The 21,382-nt window shown below is 49.4% G+C and overlaps 1 protein-coding gene across 5 annotated transcripts in view; it reads right to left on the bottom strand.

Moving 5' to 3' along the window:
• Nucleotides 1-21,382, bottom strand: part of srgap2 (SLIT-ROBO Rho GTPase activating protein 2) — a 57,806-nt gene that overhangs the window by 23,993 nt on the left and 12,431 nt on the right. For 4 of the 5 annotated variants that reach the window (XM_076024391.1, XM_076024393.1, XM_076024392.1 and 1 more), the window contains exon 2: nucleotides 1,221-1,413. In XM_076024391.1, coding sequence (XP_075880506.1) covers nucleotides 1,221-1,413 — 193 coding nt within the window. Of the gene's footprint in view, nucleotides 1-1,220; nucleotides 1,414-2,434; nucleotides 2,594-21,382 lie in introns of those variants that run through there. The other variant, XM_076024395.1, reaches the window with a different exon arrangement.

The following is a 21,382-nucleotide window of genomic DNA, read 5'->3' as shown; positions in this document are numbered from 1 at the left end:
GCGCATTTGTGTGCATCCTGCGCGTCACACACACACACACACACACACACACACACACGGACAGACAGAGAGACAGAGAGACAGGAAGCTGAGCGAAGATCCTCCTTTTGGCAAGAGGGTGCACAGCAGCAGGGCGCCGCGGAAATAGTCAGAGCACAAAATCACCACCTGGCCGTTTCTGGCAAGCAGTTTTTCAGCTTTTCCACAAACACACAAACAACAATGTAATACACACAAAAAGAAATCGCAGCATCCCAGTGACAACAGGCAGGAGCATCCTCACTCAGCGGCAGCCGTGCAAGTCGGTGCAGGGCAATCGTTCTATTTCTGGTCCCGTCTGTACTTCTCCATTCCCCAGGAAGGGACAGGAAGGAAGAAATCTTAAAAGTGTCTAAAATAAAGTGCAAAGCGACTGCTTTTTTTTTTTTTTTTTTTGGGGGCAGATACACAGAGCACGCAACTCCTAATCTCAGAGAAAGTACGAATAAAGGCCACTTGAGGCCGAACCTCGTTTAAAAGATTTTAAATTGTTTTTAAGTGGAGCTCTGGCAATCATAAGCGACACTATTTTTTTTTAGGTTAGCAATTATACATTAGGCCGGGAGCAGCTGATCATCCGTTGCCGTGGCAACAAAGGCAACGGCTGCAAAGGCTGCTTGCTCTGGGGTCGACCCGTCCTCGCTGAGGCAGAGAGAGGCGGCCAATCGGCATCAACCGATCAGTCACCAACCTTTTCGAACCCTAGAGCTGCTTCATGGGCACCGAGTCATGCGAAGGCCGACCAGTGTGCTACACTCTCCCAATCGCAATGCAGACTTATACAGGAAAATTTGTGCCTCCATCCTCCTCAAAGTGGCGTCTCGCGGGAGGAGATTTTACATTTCAAATGGAAACACCTGCGAAAGCGTACTTTGTCGACATTTTAGAAGCATCGTTTGCGAAAAACTGTAACGGAAACGTTAAACTGCGAAATGTTTTTTCGGGAGAGGTTCGGTGCCTCGAATGGAGCAAAACAAACTTTTGATTTGAGGAAAAAGAGCAAGTTTGTATCTCAGTTTACAGCCTCACACAACAGCGGAAAAGCTGCGTTCAACTGAAGCTTCAGCGCACTTTCAGTCCGGCAAACTGGCTCAGGTCCGGAGAACAGCAGGCGGAGAGGATCATCTCCTCAGCAGCAATGCAGCGTGGGTAAAAAAATAAATAAAACACAATGGTCGTACTTGAGGAGATGGTCCTTGGTGCTCCGCGTCTTAGTGAGGAACCTCTCGGCCAGCTTCTCCAGGTTGCGGCTGTAGTCCACCTCGATCTCGGCCTTCTTCCTGAAGAAGTCCTGCAGGTCCTGCAGCAGCTGCACCCTCAGCTCGCACTGCTGGTCCAGACACTTGAGCTGCTCCACCAGCTGGGCTCGGATCTCTGAGGGAGCAAAGGGGAAGACAGAGACAGAGAGAGTGGGTTGATTTTTATTGATTCTTGAGCGCAACCCAGGTTGCAATCAGCGCGCCGTCTAAACAACACGCAACAACAGACCCACGTGCGCCATCGCAAAAAAAAAAAAAAAAAAAAAAAAAAAAACGAACCGAAGGCCCGTCTGCTTGAGAACGTCCGCATTGTGCGTGTCGGTTAGTCCTTATTTCCGGCCCCTTCATGATTAAAACAACAGCAACAACAACAACGTGCCGTATATTAATGGTGGAGAGCAGCTTCACTTGTGCGTCTGCAGCGGAAAACAGACACACACAGTCTGCAAAAGCCATAGACGGGCTGCTGGAAAACAAAAGCCTGGTTGCCTTTGTTGGAATCATTAAAACCTGCAGGTAGTGTGTATGTATGTGTGTGTGTGTGTGAAAGGGGACACACACACACACACACACACACACACACACACACACACACCTCCAGAGACGGCCATTTATCCCAGCTTATCACTTTTCACTCTCCATCCTCTCTGCTCTCCAGTCTAGCCTCAAATTAATAGCGTGCACTCACTCACGTGCGCGCCCACAGACACAGACACACACACAGACACACACACACACACACACATGCTAACCATATTCAATCACCGAATGACTGCAGAGGAGAAATAGTCCCTCTGGTAACCCCTTCTCTTCTCACTCCAGACTGTCTGGGACGCGCACGCACGCACACACACACACACACACACACACACACACACACACACACACACACACACACACACACACACACACACACACACGGGCGGTCGGCGCAACACGTGCGCGCATCCACACGCTCGGGCGCATGACGGTGATAAGCTGGATCAGCGCTGACAGCTGACAGATTAATGCTGCGCTCTCACAGCCGCCTGCCAAAAAGCCGAGCGGGCTGCCGGAGGGACGACGACGACGACAACAGCAACACAACCGGCAGGTGCGGCCCGCCGACGCACAAAAAAAAACCCAGTCCGCCTTACCTTTGCAGCGCTGGCTGTAGAGGAAACGGGTGGTTTTGGCCTCCATGGTGGCCCCGCGGGGACCCACGCGCACGCACACACAGACGCACAAACACACACACGGTCAGCTCGGCGCTCAGACAGCGACTGCGAGCTCGATGCTGCTTTTGTGTTGAACAGCTGAGGGTGCAGTTTCTTCTTCTGGCAACACAAAGAGAAGTGGGATATCGAAATGTGTCTGTGTGACCACTTCTCCCTCTGCCTCTCACTCACACACACACACACACATACACACACCACTTAAACCAGGGGTGTCAAACTCAAATACACAGCGGGCCAAAAGTTTGAACTTTTAAAGTCTCTCGGGCCAACATTGATATTTATTAATAACAATCTTCCTCCAGTTAAAACAGTGAACCTTTTCATGTGGACCCAAACAAGTTTCGCTTCAACACTGAATATGGAACAAGCAAAGCTTATTACTATACAATAAACAACTTAATATTGCACACATGCAAAATTAAATTTGCAATAAAAAAAAAACTCATCAAAATAAATAAAATGTAAATAAAAATCGTATGCCTCATTTTTGTTTGCAGCCTTCTGATTTAAACTTCAACCTTTTTCCAATAAATTCAAAAATAAAATAACAACACTAAACCAATTAAGTCATAACAATAATATCCTTCAACGAACGTCATGTCTTGGTTGAGCAAAGCATTCTGGGATTTGTAATATTAGCAGTACATGTGCTGGATAATACCCATGGATGTATTATGAGAGCTGGACACCAGATTGGCAATATGGTGGCGAGCTGATTTTTTTTCCCCAGTGGCCACTCGAGGTACTGCAGCAAAAAAAAAAATCCCATTTGCCCAAAATGCATTTTCCCCCATAGACCGCAATACAAAAATAAACGCCTTTAAAACGGCTGACGGGATGACTGCTACCTGAAACGCAGTTCACTGGGTGAGCAACTTCATTGAAATGAGTGGGCCGCCATCTTGGACTCTGGGGGTGTGCGATAATACTAGCAGGCTGGTTACTGCAGTGATTTTGTATTGCCTCACGGGCCAAATCTAATTACACTGCTTGCCAGAGTTCGACACCTCTTCCTTAAACTACGCAGACGTGTGTCTTTTTCTCACCGATTTTAAAGAACCGGAACCTTGACACAAACGCGCAAACAGACAAAAAATACAAAACACCACCTCGGCTAATGACCCGCTGGGAATATTTGCTTTGACAGCGCGTGTTATTGACTCACAGTCCCTGTGCGCTTGTGTGAAACGCATGTAATTTCCTCGCCCTGCAACGCTGTCAATAGGGGGGGGGGGGTGAGAGGAGGTCGGCGGCCCCGCCTCCCCAGACCTGGAGGTTTCTGCTCTTGCCTTGTAATTACGCAAACACAATGCAACTCGTGGCCGCACGGGAACAGGATCGGCGGGGGTTGGAGGGCAAAGAAGGGTTTAAATAACGAGGATGAGTTCGACAGAACTCGATTCTCGCACTCAACGCCGCTGATCCTGGCCCGGTTCGGAGTTTCCCAGAGAGATGTGGTCCAAAAAACCTGGTCTTGGTTCATCTGGTTTGAGTGTTAAGGGGCGGACGGAAGAAAAGATGCCGTGGGAAAATATTGTTCTTTTCTTTTTCTTCGTTTCACACCGACGCCTGTCGTTGGCGTACGGAACCTCGAGAGTCGATGGGATCTGGGTTGCGAACTGAAACTGAACACCAGCGGCAGCGGCAGCAGCAGCTCCGCCACCGGTCCTTTCCAAACAGACCGCTCATATTTTCCGAGCAGATGAGAGCAGGTCTTGCGACGGGGATCTGGAATTCTACTCTGCAGATGCACTGCCCACCCTCTGTTATTTCCTCCTCCTCCTCCTCCACTTCCAGGTCCAGTCCCTTCTCCAGTCACTGACAGCAGACCACAGGCTCAAACAAGGGGGCAAAAGTCCCCGTGATTACCGTCTCCTGTTATTTTAACTCCACCTCAGACCTCGGAGTAGGAGATGGTGTGATACTGTGGTATTGCCATTTTTTGGGCTTCGGGTTCAGCACGGGAACAACAGGAATTTACTGAGAGAGACAAAGAAAATCTGGAGACTGTTAAAACTCTCATCCATCTGAAAAATGTCCCCTGTTTTACTCTTCTTTTCTTTTTTTTTTTTTAGCAGAAACAATTATCTGAAAAATCCCTCCAGATCCACAAGAAAGAGCATGTTTAACCCTCTGTTTGCAGCCTCCTACAAAAGAAACTGTGTTTTGTGTCACCTTAGACCTTTTCTCCCTTTGACAACAGTCCTGCAGCTTCAGTCTTTGGAGCTGGAAGACAAGAATCATCCCACAACCCCGAGAGGCCCTTCGGAGCTGGCCTACATACAGGAGCCACACACACACACACACACACACACACACACACACACACACACACACACACACACACACACACACACACACTGCTGCGAGCGCTCAGTGTACCTGAAAACACCCCGGGGTGGTGCGCACGAAACACACACACACACACACACACACACACTCAGTGACAGCTATGCGACCCTGAGTCCAAGCTGTCAAGATGAACTGTTTTGGCTGCAGCTTTCCAGCACGTCTCCTACAAGCTGTAGCCCAGATCTGTCCTCTTCTGTTACCTGACCAACACACACACACACACACACACACACAGTGAAGAATCCCCATCCTGAGTATGTATGTATGAGAATGAGACTCTTGATTGAACTGGCCGATTAAGTGGAAGAGAAGAACAATGAACAATGAAGAAAAATCTGGCAAACTGTATTTTAAAGGGAAATTCCACATTTTTGCGTGATTCGAGATGTATGTTTTTGTAATTTTTTTCAGCGTAATTTTTCACAGGTGTTGCTAAATACGACACACACACACACACACACACACACACACACACACACACACACACACACACACACACACACACACACACACACTGCCCTCTTTAATAGTTTCTATCTAGTCCACCGATTCCTTGACTAGTAACAGATGGGGCAAAAACATGGATTTTTTTTTTTAAGCTGTTATTAAGTTAACTGTATGACCTTGTCGGTCAATTCATCCTTATTTCCACTCCACTGCTCAAAGGAAAGGATAGACTTTGCCATATGGGATCATTTGTGGAGTTCACACAGATTGGGACACAGATTGCTGTTGAAAACTTACCCAAGTTAAAAATTGTGAGCTTTTAATTTGAGATATTTTGGATTTTTTTTTTTTAACCGTCGGTGCACGCTTTGTGACTCAGACAAACTTTGTGAACGTGCATCACAGCACGGAGACAGACTTCTTTCTTTCTAACTTCAACTCAGCCCCATTGTGTGCAGTTTCTATTTTTAAAAACGTGACCGTGACTCTAGTTTCCGACGCTCTCGCTCGCCTTCAGACGTGCGGTTCAGTCTAAACACTTTAAAACCATCGATCGCAGGTGAGCGCAAAAGTCCGCCGGTCTGGAGAAATCCGCCGATCTCGCCCCCACTCTGTGAGTCCACGCGGTGTTTATGCAGTTAAGCCCGGGCTTTGTTGCTCGGGGGGCTGATACTGCAGCAGCGCACAGCGGTGCAGAAGTAGGAGGAGAGAGGGAGGGAGGGAGGGAGAGAGGGAGGCTAAACAGGAGGGTGGTGGTAGCGCTTCTGAGTTGAGTTGTACCATTGTGAGCTCACACTATTGTCCTTGGAAGAATGAGAGAGAGAAAGAGCATAAAAGAAAAGAGAGAAAGAAAGAACAGTTTAGGGAGTTGCGGGAGGGGGGGGGGGGTCGGTGAGGTGCGTGTGTGTGAGAGAGAGAGAGAGGGAGAGAGAGAGAGAGAGAGAGAGAGAGTGCGTGTGTGTGTATGATGTGGTGTGGTGGGTAGAGGTGGGGTGGGGGTCCACTGCGTCAATGCGAATAATATGGCCATTCATCCCCTGTACACACACAGGAAGAGAGGACAGAGAGACAGGAAGTCAGCGGGACGGCTCTGCAGCCAATGGGGGAGCTCATGGGAGGGGAGGGGTGGTGCGGGAGGTGTGGGGGTGGTGGAGGTGAGGTCGGGGGGAGTGCTAAAACAACCGCAGGAAGCACGTGCGTGCGTGCGTGCGTGCGTGCGTGCGTGCGTGTTTGCGTGCGTGCACGCGTGTGTGCACGCGTGTTTGCGTGCGTGCACGCGTGTGTGCGCGTATGCGCGTGTTGTGTGCGTACGTGCACATATGTGCGTGTGTTGTGTGCGTACGTGCACGTGCGTGCACAAGTGCGTGCGTGTCAGCTTCTCTAAAAGCAGAGGGCCTGAAGAAAAACAGGCAGCTGCGCCGCGCTCACCGATATAACCCCCCTGAACCTGAAACCAGGCAGGAACTGAGGAGAGAGAGTCTGACGGGGGAGAAACTGGGCCAGAGGTTTGCAGGCTAAAGGGAGGTGGTGGTGGTGGTGGTGGTGGTGTTGAGGTTGGGAGGGGTCGGCGAGCGTTCAGCAGGGGGGTGGGGTTACGGGACATGACTTTTTTTTTTTTTTTTTTTTTTGTAGTTTTCTTTCTTTTTTTTTTTCCTTCTCCAGCCAGTCAGCCAGCCAGCCAGTGGATTGAGTCGGCAGTCTGAGGCCTCAGGTTGTAGGTAGTATTTTTCTAATAAGATTCTTGAGCGGGGTGGAATCTATTAGTTCCAGACATGCCTGTCTAATAGCGCTCCCCGACCAGCTCGCACACACACACACACACACACACACACACACACACACACACACACACACACACACACACACACACACACACACACACACACACACACACACACACACACACACACACACACACACGGCACAACCGAGCGAGAACTCCGAGGAGGGGAGCGAAGAGGAAAAAGATAGAATTTCAGTACAGTACGGAGTCGGAGGGAAAAGTATTGCAGGAATGGAAAGAGCGGAGCCAGTGCCTTCTCCTCGGCCCGGGGACCTTCCTCTGAAAACAAACACGCACCGACGAGAGCTTCCAGAGGCATTTCCTCTCGCAGCCGGAGAGTCGGAGGGCTTTTTTTGGTGGGTGGTGGAGGGAAAGGAGAGTTGACGAGTAAGGTAACTTTTCTGGATGGGTGGATGGATGGATGGATGGAAAACTCTTCTTCTAAAAGCCCAAAACTCTGCAGAATTGCGTGAGGGCAGGCGGAGATCAGAGCGTGTGACGGAAATAAAACCCGCTGCTGTGCGTCGCGCATGAATAAATAAGCGGCAAGGAGTTTTCAGAGGGGAACGTTTGAGCGCCCACCCTACTTTTTTTTTTTTTTTTTAAATCCTGCAGCAGTATGAGCATGAGGGATGCGCCCAGTTAGAACATGTAGAGCAGAGGTGGGGCAAACTACAGCCCAGGGGCCATGTGTGTCCTGTTAAGCTTTTTTCCGGCCCGCCAAAGTTGAAGAAATTATATTAATAGTCTGTAAGTCATGAAGTTTTTCACTATTTTAAGCGTCATTTCGTGGGGCTTCAAAGACACATACTTTTAACTTTGCTTCTGTTCATTTTCAAATGACATTAAACCACATGTTTTCTACACATCCCATGATATGTTTTTTCCTCCTATGAGGTGGGTCACCAAAACACTCCATCCATCTGCTGCTGCTCCGTCCCCCTCTGTCAAATTTTAGAACTCATTGTGGACCCACCAGTCAAAATATTTGCCCAGAATAATCATCATCATCATCGTTGTCATCATCATCATGTGTCGTCTCGGCCTTTTCCTTTCAAAGAAACAAACACTCTGCGTGCACTGATATGACACGGGCCAAACAGGAAGTGCTGAGACGGTTGATCATGACGACGACGCACTCTGACCCGACCGTGAAACCGCAAAGGGGCTGCAGTCGCTTTCTTTCTCTTTCTTTTTTTTTTTTTTTTTTCTCAAAACAAAGCGTTTCAAAGTCTTTATTTACTTTGCAACCTGCTCGTTTTCTTCACTCGCCGAGCGCAAAATAACCAATCGGGGCGCCGTCTCAGCGCTCGCAGCCTTTGAAGTGCGTGTTTACGCGAGTGCAGCTGGCTGAAATGGATGCTTGCGAGCAGCCAGACGACCAACCGACGTTTTCCTAGCAGAAACATTTATTTGACTTAAATGCGCAGCCTTTGTCATATGGTTGGTGCCCTATTGTTCAGAGCGTTCACTGTGTACGCAGCGTTCACACACAGACAGGCGGATGATTCAGCTGCAGCCCACCATCTAGACTGGACGCTAAACAGTCATTTTCTATCATTAGGTCTATAGCATAAGACAGCTGCCTCAGTCTGACTCACCGCTCCAAGGAAATCCTCCCTCCTCCCCCGTGCTGCAACATACATGTTACTGTTTCAGCCGCGGCCTCTGAGTCAGCAATGCGAAAACAGACGGCCGAGAGCGATGCAACACCTCGACTTGATTTGCAGTGTTTTCTTAACGCGACTTTCCACTCCAGCCCGGGTTGCTCTCCGGATTCCAAGAAAGAAGAAGAAGGGTCAGAAGAAGAAGAGTCAGAACACACACACACACACACACACACACACACACACACACACACACACACACACACACACACACACACACACACACACACACACACACACACACACACACACACTGCAGAGTCGGCCACACAGGGCCAAGACTGGTCTCAAGGGAAAAGCGGAGTTTATAAAGGGCTAAATAACTCGATTATTAGTGAATTTAAAAGGTGCTTTTCTTTTCCTTCTCCCAGTAAAAGAAGGTGAGACGGTAGAGGCCAAAGAGGGTCTTATTGGGGAGCGGCTTCTCCCAGCGGGGGTGGATTCCTCTGTCCAACACCCAGACCAGGAAGTCGGCAACACTTTACTGGCCGACAGGAACTGCAGCTACAGAGAAGGGAAAATGAGAGGTGTGTGTGTGTGTGCGTGTGTGTGTGTGTGTGTTAGAAAGAGAGCACTTAAACCACGCAGTGCTCCCATCAGGGTACCTTACATCCTCTGACCTGGGAGCAGAGGTCAAAGGTCAAGGGTCGCAAAAGCTACCGGAGAGAGGGTCAGTCTCCCGCGTCAAGCTGGAGTGGGAAACGCCGACAACAAAAAGCACTCCCCGCTTTCAGCCCCGACCGAGCGGGGTTTCAGCACTGGAACCAATCCTGTGCCACCTGAATGGACCAGTAACCCGACCAGGCGGCCCCTCCCTCAACACCAGCGACCCATCACACGCTCTGGTTCCTCTCCCGTGGTGGTGGGAGAACCCTTTGTGGGGCCAGGAACCATATGTGGTCCTTTCCACAGGGCATGTTATTACACACAACAGCTTTATAATAAATTTTGCAATAAATGACGGCGCAGGTCAGCTTATGAGTGCGATAAGCCCAAAATGAGAAACGCTTCACCTCATAGAGAATAATCAGAGTTTTCTTCAAGTAATATCCGTGACATTGTCTCAAGAAGACAATATCACTCTGGGTTACAGACGGGGTGGAGTGTTTCTCACCATATATCAGGAACATAGAAAGAAGGAGCTGGGTTTCATAGTGGGCAAAAGTCTCCAGCAGCTACAGCAAATACGGTTTCACCTTTTTCTTTTCATGCCGGGGACAGATGAGAGATGCGCCGTTGCCATTTGATGCCGACATGAGAGACCAGAAGGTCTTGGGTTTGATCCCCAAGCATTTAGGTGTTGAGTTGGCACGTTCTCCACATACCCCTGGAGAACCTGCAAGTTAACGGGGACAGACTCCAGCAGCCCACCCCCAACCTCGCGGCACAGACGGCAGGAGAGGCGGTGATAGAAAGATGGAAGGAAGTCAAACTTTCCTGCTGCTGGGTTAAATGAGTTTTAAGTTGCTGACTTCACCTGACTTGCCGAAGTCGTTTTTTTTTTAGTTTTTTTTTTTTTTTAAACGCTGTATCGTGCACGTGACACTTTGACAAATGAGAAGTTCTTTCAGAACTAATGTCTGGCTGTTTTGAAGAAAATTAATGGATTTAAAATTGATGATTATAATCCTAGATGAGGGAGCAACTGCATATGGTGACGTCTCTGACTCTGATTTAGCCCCAAAACTAAAAAAGTCACTCAAGAAATATTATCTCCTTACATCCTCTATTGACACCCCATGATTTAAGTTTCAGTTAAATTTCAGTGAGTGCCCTATAAAGGGATTTTTTTTTTTTTCCCCTGGGTGGCTGGGGGTCTTTTTCATAATTAAAAGGCTGCTTATCAAAAGTTAACAAGCCCCTCATGCATTGCCAGCCACTGTCTGCTCTACTAACCCACTCTGGAAACAGAGCTTCTGGTTGGGGGAAGGGAGATGAATCCTGTCCGCGGGTTGTCTTGTGGGTTTTCTCACGTCTGGTTTTCACACGCGGTCCTCGGTAGACGTGTGGCAGTGAGTCATGAGAGGGAAATAAGGGGAAAGTGGATTTTAAGGAGAGCTTATTCAAGTGATTTAGTGTGATGCAGCGCCTGTTTAGGCTTTGGAGAGTTTTTCCATTCTAAACGGAGCCACGTAATGCAGCAGAGAGCCGTTATAGGCTGCAAAGCTCAAAGGACAGAACTTAAAGTCAGAGGTTAAATATTTAGGGTGTCTTTACTGTTCTCTAATGTAAAAATGGCTCACATTGGACCCTCAACAATGTGTTCCTTACACATTTTTCATTGTGAAATTTAGGTTAACCTTTTCAATCGATTAATCGTTAATTGATCGATAAGGTCAATCGACTAACGATTAATGAATTAATCGATAATTTGCATCCCTATCCATCGCTTTAAAAAGGTCACTTTGCCCCTCCCCAAAAAATTAAATGAAGTTTCAGAGGCATCTTGGCTGGTTTTGCTACGCGTGTGTGTGGTTGTTCCTCGAGGGTGTTTTCCACCTGGTGTCACCTCTATTTCCTGCCTCCGCCGGACACAGCCATCTGGGCCTCAGTCTGTTCCAGCAGCCTTCATCTCCATCTTGCTCCCTCTGTCTAGATTCTCTTCTCCCTCCCTCACTCTCCATCGCGCACACACACACACACACACACACACACACACACACACACACACACACACACACACACACACACACACACACACACACACACACACACACACACACGCTGACACAATCTACACCATCTGTCCGGGGCGGCATGGATAGGTATCAGAAAAAGCACAAGACAAGCGCAGACACACACACATATTATATCACCATGAGCCAGCAGGGGAGACAATATTAAGCTGAGCTTCCCCACTGTGTTGTGTGTGTGTGTGTGTGTGTGTGTGTGTGTGTGCTAGACTCTTTCCAGTATTTCCAAATGACCAGCCCATAACACGCCTCTTAATCAGCTTAGTTGCCAGTCAGGGGATTTGAATAATCCACAACGCAAGCATGGAGAGGAGCCCACCGAGTGCGTGTGTGTGTGTGTGTGCGTGTGTGCGTGTGTGCGTGTGCGTGTGCGTGTTTGCGCACATGCTTGTCTGTGTCTGACAGACAGTCTGTGGACCGACTTGAATCGACCTCGACCATCTTGGAACCGGCGCTCGGCGTTCAAGCGTCACTGCAGACAGCCCAGACAGACGCGGCAGGCTGCTCTCAGACTCTCAGACAGCCGCCGACCTCTTCGGCGCTCAGACAAAAAATAAAAAATAAATAAAAATCACCAGGCGGCTGGAATAAAAAAAAAAGCTCGCCGGCACCGTCGTCAGCCGGCCGCTCGCCCCGAATCCCACGAATTGGCATCGGCCGGCGTGCGCGACGTCTCCCTCCTCCTCCTGGATTAAAACAGTCGATGGCTCAGTCAATCCCCGTCTCACTCTCTCCTGCCAGAATTAGTCTGTTCTGCGCGGGTGATTTACGGGGACCTCAGTGCGTGCATTGGTGCACACGTGTGTGTGTGTGTGTCTGAGAGAGTGCATCAGCACTTTGAAGCCCTGCACAGCGCTTAATAGCCTCGGCTGTGTCGTTTAGCAGCTCTGCGTGACGCCTGCCCCTCCCGAGGTACACCAGGCGCCCTTCTTTTTTTTTTTTTTTGCACGCCGCTCTCTTATCGCCGCATTCCACCAGACGACGGCGGCGGCATTCCCCAAAATGGCTGCGTGAGATAGTTGGGTGGGGGAGGGGAGGGGGAGGGTTGAGGAGTGAGGAGGGGTGCAGCGAGAGTTTGGAGGCGGAGGCGCCGCGATCGGCTGCCAACGGCGGCGGCAGGCCGATCCTTATCCAGGCGGCGGAGGGAGTGAAAGAGTGAGAGAGTGAGAGGCGGTATCAGTGCGTCAAGCCTCAAGGTCGTATCACCCACGTCCCCTCGGCGGGCCGGGGAGCCAAGGGAGGGAGTTTGGGAGGCAGATGGGTGAGATAAGGTGACGTCAGGAAAGGAATGTCTGATTCACTCACTTCCATTTCCTGAATTAACCTTCACAATTCTCCATTTCCATTTACTTCCACTTGATCCGTTGGGATTCGATATTTCTTTTAACCTTCTAGAACGGCTTTACCGTCGCACAGGGCAAAAAGTTCTGCTCTGTAGCGGCCTACCCAAATTTTTGGACGGCTCTGCCGGCACATCGTGCAGCTGCTTCATCCTGCTCGACTTATTCTGATCCATCTATTGGCTTTAGACTGCATGACCTCTTTGTTTCCAGCTGGCATTAGTTTCAAGGAATCTGCAGAACAGCACAGAAGATATCCAGAAACTGCTTGCCTCTCGATTCTGCGATAAGTTTCACCAACGTTGTCGCATCAACATGCCAGACTGGCCTGGGAGGAGTCCGGAGCGAAGATAAAAAAAAAAAAGGTCCCGCTTTCTCTTGAGATCAGAGACGCGCAGATGATAAACACAGATTTTCCAAATTTCACGGCAGATTCCGCAGCTGCCTTCGGCCTACATCACCGTTTTCCCATCCATCCATCCATCCTTCCTTTCTGATCCCCAATCAATATTCCCGACACCCACCGCCTTGAGTGCGGGGACGCTTCCAATTGATTTGTTAATCCAGAAAGTAGATGAACGCATTAATTGATTCAGCGGCTGACGTAATGCCCGACACGACATGACCAGAGGCTTTTTCTGGAATGCAAATACCCTCAGTGAGCGGTTCAGCTCAGGCGGTTTAAGAGCCTCAGCTTGGGAGGAAGAGCCGCTAGTTTTAAGGTTGTGCGGAGGGAAAAGCTGGAGGTCATCATCAGAGCTGCAAAGACTTTTGGCTCTCATCCCCTTAATCACCCAGAGCAGAGGGGAGGGGAAGAAAAAAAAAAAAAAAAAGAAGCTGATTCAGGATCAGCCTATGCAGCAGCAGCAGCTGCAATAAACAGCCGAGCAACCTTCTCGCACCCCAGAGGTGCAACTCGTTCTCACGTCGGTATGTGTGTGTGTGTGTGTGTGTGTGTGTGTGTGTGTGTGTGGCGGTGGCCTTGCTGCGTAATGACTCCTGCAGCAGCCAGCTTTTCCCAGCCGTGACGGGCGCAGCCAGTGATATACGGCCGGCCGTTCCAGCAGGCAGCGGGCTGTCACAACATCCCTCACAGACGACAAGCTGGTGGGCGAGGGGAGCGGCGGCGGCGGTGGCGGCGATGGAGACGAAAAAATAAAGGCCCCCCCCGCCCCTCCCCCGCCCTCGCCTACCGACCGAGACTGTAGCACTGCGGCACGTTTTATCACCGCCTCTGCAATCGGCCCTGCGGAGCCGCAGGAAAAAAACGATTCGAGTTCACGCGGTTCACGCATTACCCCTACCTCTCCGCTTTCTCCCCCCCCCCCCCGACTGTTCACGCGTGTGGCTCCCTCGCATATGTGTGAGTGCCGCAGAGACTTGCGCTTGAAGGGTGAGGAAAAGTGGGCCAAGACGCGACGGGGAAGGCGGGGAGATCCCACCGAGGCGGAGCAACGCTGGGGATCGGGTGGAATGAGGGAGAAAGCTGCTCCGGTGCCATCTTAGAGGAGAGGAAAACAAGAGGGATGCACTTTTCACCCCGCACGTCTCTCCTCTCTCTTTTCACGCCCCTCAGCGGGGATGCAGCGCCCGTCATGATGCGCTGGTAACAAACTTGGCTCTGTTTCTTGGATGGCAGTGATGTTACAGCGTTCAGTTGTGCTGAAGTAGGGTTTTGTTCAACTTAATTTGCCTACACAAGCTCTTTTTTAAAAAAAAAATTTTTTCCCTTTAATTAAAAATTCTGCTTCCAAAAGCAGAAGCAACACTTCAACTGCAGCAGGATTATTAAGATCTGAAGAGACAAAAGCCATCAGTGGCTGATGAACTCTTGGACTTCCGTGCCAATATATATTTTATAAACTTTCATACATTCCTTCAATATATTTATGGTTTCAGTTTAAGGAACAGACAGTAGAAAACGATACGTTTCAACTTCGCTCTCTCTTTGTTCGCTCCCACGGCCGGAACGCCGTGAACGCAGCGCGATGCGAATGCAGCAGCTTGCTGATGCTCTTGGAATTAAATTCCTCCAGCATAATGAGCTGCGGCGTGGAGGCACTCTATTAAACTTCACAGCCACCGTATCAGATTAGCGCTGCACCCAGTAGCTGAGCGTCATTAAAGAACACACACACACACACACACACACACACACACACACACACACACACACACACACACACACACACACACACACACACACACACTCTCCGACAGACACACAAAACCCACAGTGCGGATGGCGTCGGGCCTGTGCAGTGCGGGTGAAACGCAGGGCACAGTTCAACTTTGGCGACCTCTTGGTATTTTCAAGCAACTTCCATGATGACGCCAGGTCTACTGGTGCCGAAGCTGAAGGATCCCCAGCTGACGTTCCCACTGGTTTACAGCCAGAGACGTAATGAGGAGCCAAGCCATTACCATTAGGCTATTAGCGGCACCGACGCTAATTGTGTTCCGGGCGCAGCGCGGCGGTTTCAGCGCCAAAGTTTGATGTTCTCAACATGCCGATGCAACGCAGACGTATCCGACTGCGTCGCTCCAAGACCCTCAGAAGCAGCAAAAGCAGAGGCGGAGCTTTCCCCCCGCCCCCATCTCATCTGCACGGAACGTGTTCCACCGACACGGATGTGTGTGATGTGTTCAGCGACCCTACAGTGAACCGCAGTGATTAAAAGCATAAATCTGGAGGAAAAAATAAATAAATCGCACCTCCTCAATGTGCCGCCTCGACTTGCAAGCTGCCGGGCAACCAAGTGAACGTGTCATGTGATATGGTGCGATCAGATGTGTTAATATGGGTTGATATGGATGGTGTCACCCAGCCATTCACTGCGCAAATGTGTTCCATATGGGCGACAACATGGCCAACAACAACAAATCCAGTTAATTGCTGACTTGATGGGATTATGAATAATATCGTAAATTACTATTCCACACAGACGGTGGACAGGCTCTTACAAGCCCAACTCATATCTTTTGCTGCAAAGTGACATCCTGTAGATCTAAAGCATTTAATAATATATATATATATATATATATATATATATATATATATATATATTGCAATATCTTTTTTAATACTTGAAAACTTCTTAGCAAGACAAGATCCCCGGGGAAGCCACTTGCAAAAGAGAAAAAGACAGAAAAATGAAAAATATGGTGGAGAAAGGAGAAAACAAAGGAGGACAGGATGAAGAAAGAACAGAAGAAGGAGAAGTAGTAGTACAAGCCCAGAGGGGAGAAGCTCCTGATGTGATAAAAGCTCACCTGAGGTCAGCCTGACGTTGCCAAGGCTCAACAAACAAAGCCTGTGTGTATTGTGCTTGTGCCGTTTCAAACACACACAAACACACGTACACACCATTGTCCTCTTGCCTCTCACACAACACGCTGTCGCCCATTAGGCCACATGACCTCCCTTGTGGCTCCACCGTCGACGTCTCACGAGTCAAAACAAGCGTGATGACGGCGGAGCGTAGCCGAGGACGAGCCGTCAGCTCTCCCACCTCACCGGGAACACGTTCCTCCACTGGTGGTGGTGGTGGTGGTGGTGGTGGGGAAGGGTACACGCTAGTGCCGCTTTGCTGCAACCGGCTGCCTCGCGCAGCAGACACGGTCATCCATTGTTAATGAGCCGCCTGTTCAGTTTGCGGCACATGCTGCAATGCAAGTGTGACGTCTTGCAGCACTGAGCCTTTCGGGTTCCTCCTCCGCAGAGCAACAGACAGAGAGGATTCTGGTCTCTGTGACCAGAGGCTGGTTGACCATGTGGAACCAAAAAATGTCAAAGTCCTGATACAGATCTTTCAATTTTGTCATACTGTTAGAGGAGGCCATGAAGCACAGGTATTGTATTAACACATTCTCAAGAGAAAAGATCTTAAGCACCTTCAAGCTGAAGCTGAGAGTGTAATAAATGTAGAAAATACACCAAAACCATTCTAAACGGACCAACATAATATCTTGAAGGTCCAGTGTTTAAAATGTGGCTTGATCTGTGATTTTTATATTGATAAAAGCTTAAAATACTGCCCATAAATACATTAATAAAAGGGTATACTTGCTAGCACAATAAACGTAATTTGGCTTTCCAATCCTTAGAACGGTTCTCATGCATATAAGAATATACAGAGACAAAGGGTCTTGCGCCTAGTTAACCCATCTGACAGTGGACTCAATACAAAATGGGCTGTAAGACGGGCTTCCTTAATAATTTTACGCCATACAAACAACAAAGCACATTTTGAACTTGCAACAGAAATCAGAAAGTGTTACGTGGCACATGGTCGTACCACTCGGCGCTATCCGCGGTTCATTTGGACATCTACCCCCGACAGAGAGGAGATGCAACTCAGAGATAACTTCAAAGACAGCGGAAAAGAAAAAAAAAAAGAAAAATCTGCCGACGCCGAGCTTTCCCCTCGGCCGATAAGCCCTCAACATCGCGCCGCAGCGCTCACACTGGACTTCCTGATCAGGTCGTATTTCACCTTCACTCTCTCCAGTACACCTGCACGAACACGCCTCCAACCCAGGCTCCTCGCGTCTATCAAGGAAGGCGCGTGTTCAATTGGTGGAGCCTTTTATTGGTCAACTGGGCCCATGATTCCCGCTCACACCCCCACCCCCAGCCTGTCTCCCTCCGTCCTTCCTGCCCTTTGAAGCTGTCTGGGCCGAGCTTCAGTGGACTTTGCGGGATGCGCGACAGAAAACAAAGCTATCTGCGACACAGGAATTCGTGGACGGCCGCGATACAGAGAGAATACGCCTCTCAGGGGTCAGTGACACGGCACAGCGTGTGTGTCCTAGTTTGAGATGTTGTGTCAAAGGGGGAGAGAGAGAGAGAGAGAGAGAGAGAGTGAGAGAGAGAGAGAGACAGAGGAATCTGGGCAACACAATGGAGTGGCGTGGGCGGCCACACCCTTTCCTTCTGGATCTCCCCGCCTTCCAATTGGCCCCACAAAAAACAGGCTCGAGGTTGTTGGTTGTTTTTTTTTTTTGTTTTTTTAAGGAAATCATAAATTACGTTGTGAGTCGTGTCGACAAGTGGGGACCAATGAAACTGGTTGTTCTTTTAAGGAATTCTGACTTTTGCCATTACTCAACTTTTCCTTTGTCCCTCACGTAAGGCACAAGTTGTCCTTCCCACGTATCGACACGTTTCCAGGCAACGCTCTACAGTATTTCTAGGATTTGCAAAAACAAACATGACATGACCGAAACAGACATGACAAAATAGAAAGTTGCCACAGATCAAATGGATGGAGGTCAAATGAGCTTGTGTGTCGCCACGTCATAAAAGTCATCTCAGGACACCCGACGTGTCCAGACCAGGTCCAATGGGAACCGAGTCCACAGCAGGGTGGGAAAACTGGTGGTTTTTAAAAAGGCAGAAATCAAATGAAGGGCAGGAGGTCGTCTACAAGAAGGGTCAGGTTGAACTGTTTGGTTTTTCATTTCTGTAGCTCTGTAACACCCTTAAACTCTTTGGAAAGGGGAAGGTGTTTGTGAAGTGTCATCAGGGTTGTTTGCAGGCATGGAACTGAACTCCGTTGGAATCATGGAGGCCTAGACAAGGCTAACCAGGTAAATCCCCAGAATACTGCGGATGATGAGGAGGATTCAAGAAGTAACTGAATTAAGGGGCGGTGCTAACGAGCGGTAAAAGTGGCAGTTTTGACAGATGTGGGTGGGGCTGAGTGATCCGGAGGCAGCGATACAAAAAAAGCAACAAAAAAAAAAGGGGGTCACGAAAAACAGTCACGTGGGAGATGAGCGAACATCGAGGAACTCGCAGGGAGGACCGAGTCTCGGCGCAGTGTAGCACCGCTGAAATATTAATGCTGCCTTGGTTGCTGAAGTGCGAAGAGAGAGAGAGAGAGAGAGAATGGGGGAAAAAAAAGAGCGAGAGAGATGGCAAACCACGTCAAATGCAACTCGTCCCAGAGATCAAAGGTCACGGAGGGGCCGGGGCGACCCTGGTCCACACCTGTTCCCATCGTCCGTTGGTATTTCTAGCAAGGAGCGACTTACTTGCACCTCCTGCGTCTTCTCCGACTGTGTTTTCTATCGTCTTATCTGCAGACGAGGCTCGTTTGATCTCGCAAGAAAGAACAAAAAAAAAGAAAAGAGAGAAAAACAAAATCCTGCTGTTCCGAACCTCCAGCTCCCAGGCACCAGGCGTCACACTCCTCCCCCTCCTCCCTGTTCCTCCCTCGGTATCGCCTCCCCTGCCAGAAATAAGAACACGCCCCACCACCACCACCACCACTCCTCCACACCATGAAGCACCAAAGACAACAAAATAATTCATGAAAGCAGAAAAATGGCGGCGGAGCTACAGCAGCGGCAGATTGAGCTCGTCAGGCGATGACGGCGTCGGGGTTTTCTGACTGAGGACAGAGGCCCTCATTGTCGCCGAGCGGCGACACAATGGAGGGCGACACAGCCAGGGACCTGACTCACACTCACACTGTAAAGCCCTCCTGGCCATTAGTGGTAACAAAGACGCTTCAAAACAATGAGATACTGTAGCAGCTTTTGTGCCGGACAGTGATGCCGCTGCTTTGTTGCTGCTGCTGCTCTTGTTTTATGGAATTCTGTGGGATTCCCGCTCGTCATTGCCCAGTTCCTCCATATATTTCCCATGATTCTGGGTCTTCTCCGCCACATGGCCGTGTGGTTGGATGAAGAAACTCGAGGGAACGTCTTAAAGACAAGGCGTGGGTCGTGAAAGAAGTCCCAAATTCAAATCGGATGTCATTTCAATCTTGATGTATTCCGATTCTGCCGCAGCGGTTCGTTCCTGAAAGATCCAGACAGTTTGATGACGCCTTCATGGACGCAGTAGCTCCGGCACCAAACGTGATGCTGTTTCCCCATGGTGATTCAGAGGGATTCCCTGCAGTGCAGCCGTGGCGGTCATCGATTCGCGCTGCTGATTCAGCTCCAGATTTGTCCGCCAAACGTATCCCTGGCAATGCCACGCGAAGGTAACAAAGCAACTGTAGCTGCAACCCCCTTCTCCACCCCAGCGGGTCCTGTTGCATTAATAACAAGAGGCCACTGCGTTTCACACTTGGATCAACCCTGGAGGGGTTTTGATCACGGCATCAGATTTGGTGTGAACTCTACCCAACAGAAGCAGCCTGAGCTGAAGGCTTACGAGTCAACACCTGAACTGGAGGTAAAAACAGCATAATTGTGAAACAGCTGAGGACACATAACACAATCCTCACAATCAATCAAAAGGTGAGCAGGTGTTTAGACTTCTTTCCACTGATTTTTGAACAAGTTTTCATTCCATTCTTTATTTTTCTCTGTCTTCTTTGTTCAAAACAAAATCTCGAAACGAAACAAAAACACTCGGTCAGAACAGACTTGGTCCCTTCCAGTGCAAGCACATAGGGACAAGACTGCTGGTCCAGTCAAAAAGCCTTGTCAATCTTTGATTGTGATTGGAGTTAACTCAGCACATTAACACCGGGTAGACGAACCAGAACATTGTAGAAAGATCTACAATACTCAACTCAAAAGAGGAGGAAGAAGTTCTTTGGTCAGAGGTTCTTCTTCTTGTGTCTGGGGTGGACGCTGGAGCGCCCGAGCGCCACCGACAATCCTAAAAGCTGCCATTCATGCTGGTGATCCAGCGGTGGGAATCATCCACAGCAGACTGGGAATCTCGCATCCACATTCCTGGGAGGGAATACCATCAGCACATGACAAGAGTTCCACTCACGCTCGGACACTCAGCCTGTCGCCTCCCACTGCAACCTTTTGCACACACAGACAATGCTTGTGTGTGTGTGTGTGTGTGTGTCTTCATGTGTCACAGACTGCAACCTCCAACACACCACCATCGCCCTCGCACAATGGGGAAGCAACAGAGAGAGGAGGAGTGGGGAAAAGAAAGAGAAGAAGGAGAAGAAGAGTGATGGGAGGGGGGGGAGGTGACAGAACACGCTTGTGCCACATATGAGACCCAGTGATTTATGGGAAGGTTCCTTTGTGCTAAAGGGCACAACCCCCTCACTGCCCCCACGTCTTTGTCAACCTCTCCATCACCCCCGCCACTCCAGCCTGGGTTGCTCTTCGGATTCCAAGAAAGAAGAAGGAGAAGAGGAAGAAAAGGAAGAGTCAGAAGAAAAACAGAAGATAAACAGTCAGAAGAGGAGTGAGAAGAAGAATCAGAAGAAGAAAATCAGTCAGAAGAAGAAGAACAGTCAGAGGAAGAAGGGTGAGAAGAGTCAGAAGATGAGTCAGAAAAGTCAGAAGAAGAATCAGAGGAAGAAGAGTCAGAACAGTCAGAAGACACACACACACACACACACACACACACACACACACACACACACACACACACACACACACACACACACACACACACACACACACACACACCTCGTCTTGCTCAACTTTCAGCTCAGCGCAGGTCCAGGCAGAGTTTCTCGTCCCTGACCAAGCTCCTCGCCAGCGTGTAGCCAAACCCGTACGGAAAACGTTGAGCGGTTCCACAGCGGCCTGCACGGGCCAACGCACTGCAGGAATGGGAGCGTGCATGTGCAATGCATGCGCACATG

This window comes from Nelusetta ayraudi, unplaced genomic scaffold (genome assembly GCF_046127955.1).
Source record: "Nelusetta ayraudi isolate G7.1 ecotype Tasmania unplaced genomic scaffold, CSIRO-AGI_Nayr_v1 ptg000017l, whole genome shotgun sequence".
In the NCBI taxonomy this organism is placed as follows: domain Eukaryota; kingdom Metazoa; phylum Chordata; class Actinopteri; order Tetraodontiformes; family Monacanthidae; genus Nelusetta; species Nelusetta ayraudi.
Note: the sequence above shows the minus strand (reverse complement) of the source record. Positions and strands in the feature narration are given on the sequence as shown.